At 43.1% G+C, this 3,473-nt stretch overlaps 1 protein-coding gene across 1 annotated transcript; it reads right to left on the bottom strand.

The window, feature by feature from the left end:
- Positions 1 to 6: 6 nt before the first annotated feature.
- On the bottom strand, positions 7 to 3,393 carry LOC121352735 (protein C19orf12 homolog; the record flags this gene model as incomplete). Its single annotated transcript, XM_041465916.1, has 2 exons — positions 7 to 899; positions 3,217 to 3,393. Coding segments are annotated over 2 exons (440 nt in total), but the record flags the coding sequence as incomplete, so codon positions are not given.
- Between the last annotated feature and the right edge of the window lie 80 nt (positions 3,394 to 3,473).

Raw genomic sequence — 3,473 nt, 5'->3', positions numbered from 1 at the left:
TTATCCTGTTACTTGAAATCTTGTTTAAGTATTTGCTTTCCTTCTTACATAAAAAGATAACTCAAGAATTACAATAAAAGAGAGAAACAAAGTACGGATTGAGTCCTTTGAGTTCACAGTAATGTACTTCCTCATAAAACTTTCCTTTGCAGGGCTGAAACAAACAACAGGTAAAATTCTTCAAAGTGCCCCAGCTGCTCTGGCACCTTACATGTCATACACAGGGAAAAAAATTAAAGCACTTAAACAAACAGAATCAAGTCTCCGAAATAAAAATAAGGACTGAAAATTTTCACAAGTGACACAGTAGCCTAAGGGCAGCATGATTCCCTTCAGTGATTTGAACTGGTCCTAGTGCAGAGCAATCCAAAATTTCATAGCAAGTCAGTGTCAGGATAATGCAGTAATCTAATACCATGATTACAAATCCACATGAATCAATTTATAAGTTTATTGTTATTTTAACAATAATGATAAAAACTTAAAAACCCCCAAACACATAAACCAAAAACCCCAGAATTACTTCGATCAGCATATATTTGTAATAAGTACTGATAACAAGAAATTGTTGCATTGAAGATTCACAAACATGGGAGGAGAAGGCAATTCAGCATAAAAACCCTACTCTGGAGAGAATTATTTTGTATACTTTGGCTTAGCCTTTAGCTTATTTGTAACATAAGTATTCAGCACTCCTAATACCTTGTCTCTGATAAAAGAATTTGACATTACAAATTTAATCAGCTCAGCAGCATCCTTCCAGTCAAAGTTCTGGACAACAGCCATGGCTTCAGCACAGAGTTTCTGCCGCTCAGCAGGAGACAATTCCATTAAAACCTGAGGGACTGACTTGAAATCTTCAGAAGTCATCCAGGCAATCAATCCACCCAGTGCTCCTCCTAGCAAAGAGGGGGAATCATTTGCCTTTAGCAGTTAATGTTAAAGCCTGGAATTCCATCCACAGCCTTCACCAACAATGTTCCCACAGTGATCAGAAGTCAAGATTGAGTTGTGTATGTGTCTGCTTTAACTAGATTTATACACAGTATTCAAAGCATCAAAAAGGATTTTAAAAGCTCTTTACATCCACAGCAACCATAAAGAAACCCTTCCTGCAAACAACACTAACAGCTTCAAGCTAGAAACCAGAACCAAAACACTCCCTGGGACACTCTCTCAGAGGAAGCTCTACTGCTACATAAAACCTTGCCCAAGGAAAAGAGCAGAGCAACAGCTGCCTTAGCAGTGTCATCATCTCTTACTAGATACTCCCAGAGTGGTCAAAGCTTTCTGCTTCTTGAAGAGTCACCCACTGCAGTGTCCTACACACCTGAAGCCACCCCTGCAGGTGCTCAGAGACCAATCCCATCAGACACATGCAGGCTTTCATCCACCAGGGACACAGCCCACCCTCCCCAGGAGGACAAGACATGCTGGGCTAAGGGAAGGCCCCAGGTTATCAGGATGACAGCAGAGGATGGATGTACAGCTGATGTGCCTGTGGCTGCTGAGAAAGCAGCCCAGCAGCCCTGCAGGGCTCCCCTCCAGCAGCAGTGTGAGTGCAGCACAGCAATCCACAGGGCAGCACTGCCCGCAGCACACACGGCCTGGGATGGATGGACAGATGGAATGAAGGAAGGGGGGAGAGAGAGAGAGAGAGAACCCTCCCAATGGAGAGGTGGCAGAACTGACCCTGCCACCAAAACTGCCACCCCCAGAGACTGCTCCTAAAAAGTCATCTAGGCACTCACAGGGATGCAGTTTTACATTAGACAAAAACTCTTCATTTGCAGCTTTTACTCAGTGAGCAATTTTTCCCAAGACAGCACAGAAATACTTGAAAGCTGACGATGGCTGAATTCATCTTCAAGGGACTTTCATGAGAACATCAATTACTGATTTAGGGGCACTTAATGCAAAAGCCACTAGAAGCATTGATGTCTAAGCTCCTTGTCCATTGAGACAAGATTTGTTTCACAATCACACTTTCTCCCCCAAGCAACAAACCCACAGCCCACTCTGCTTAGAGCAGGCAGTCCTGGGGAAGCACGAGGACTGGAAGCTTCTGCAGCAATGCTGCACATGGCAGGGAACTCATCCTCATTCCTGGTGCAAAGCAGCAAGAGGGACAACCCCTGCACCCCACCCCACACCTGTCCTGGCTGTCAGAGCAAGTGAAGGTGCACTTGATTGTTAATGTCCTAACTGTCCTGAACTTATCTGGCTTATTTACCTCTCCAATTTTAAAAGCTAAATGAAAGGGTTATGATTTAGTGACACAGTAATTGAGCCGTGGCTCATAGTTTATTTAGTGCTTATTACTCCTATTATTTATGCTTATTAATGTGTACTTTCAATATAAAATAATAGGAATTCTTTTTCCAGTACATTCCTCAGTGGTGGAAGAACATCAAGATTGACTAGGAGACACTATGAAAGCTTAGACAAACACTTAAAAGAGAAAATGCATCCATTAATAACTTGACTATTTCTCTTCATCTGACTCAAGAATGAGGCCACTTACATTATTACCTTTACTACAGATGTTAAGGTTACAAATTCCTTACAAAAGCTTAATTTCCCTTCTTTTCTCCAGATGACTTCAGTCATACATTTCTCAACATATTATTCCATCAATGCAGTTTTGTACCTGCACTAGGAGTAAATACACAGCTTCACTTTGCATTTTCTGTTATCACTGCTCACAAATTATTTGCTTGCTTTTGTAACTCACCCTGATGGAGGCACACTGCAATTCACTCCAGCATCAGTAAGCCTGTGAAATTCCTGCAACTGCTCCCAGGACATTCAACATTCATGGGCCAGGGCCCACATGCCTTCAGCAACAAGGCAGCTTTCAAACTATTCAACTCTTAATTCCAGACTTACAGAGGAGAAACAATTCTGTTCTATTAGACTTTGGCTTTTCTCTAACTGTCCATAACAAGAAGAAAAGCAAAGCGACAGGGAAAAATGAATCCCAGTGGGAAAAACCCCAAGTTCATAAGGACATGGATATCAGCAGCCTTTAATAGACAGAAATAAGCATCATTTTTAGTGAGAAATGACCCTGCCCCTTGCTAAGGCTTATTCACCCTCCCCCCATGGCAGCAGGAAATCTCAGCCCTGAATGCCCCTTTCCTTCAACCCACACCTGCTCATTTCTTCACTAGGGGATTTAACCACCCTCCTGTTCCTAAGGCCAAGCACACTTACCTATAAAAATTCCAACAGGGCCAAAGAGCATCCCGCAAACAATGATGAATGGACTTGCCACAGCTGCTCCCCGGCAAGAATGGGTGACAGCAGCTTTCATGCCCGTCACCGTGGCAATGTGGGTGAGCATCGTCATCACATCATCAGCACGGGCTGTGTCCTCTGCCTCTCCCAATCCTGCAAAAGATGTTTTTAAGTTGTCTTCTGACCACTGCCACCAAGACACAACATAGCTGCTAAATTAATTTGCGGGGAAC

This window comes from Pyrgilauda ruficollis, unplaced genomic scaffold (genome assembly GCF_017590135.1).
Source record: "Pyrgilauda ruficollis isolate IOZ18807 unplaced genomic scaffold, ASM1759013v1 scaffold1945, whole genome shotgun sequence".
NCBI lineage: Eukaryota > Metazoa > Chordata > Aves > Passeriformes > Passeridae > Pyrgilauda > Pyrgilauda ruficollis.
Note: the sequence above shows the minus strand (reverse complement) of the source record. Positions and strands in the feature narration are given on the sequence as shown.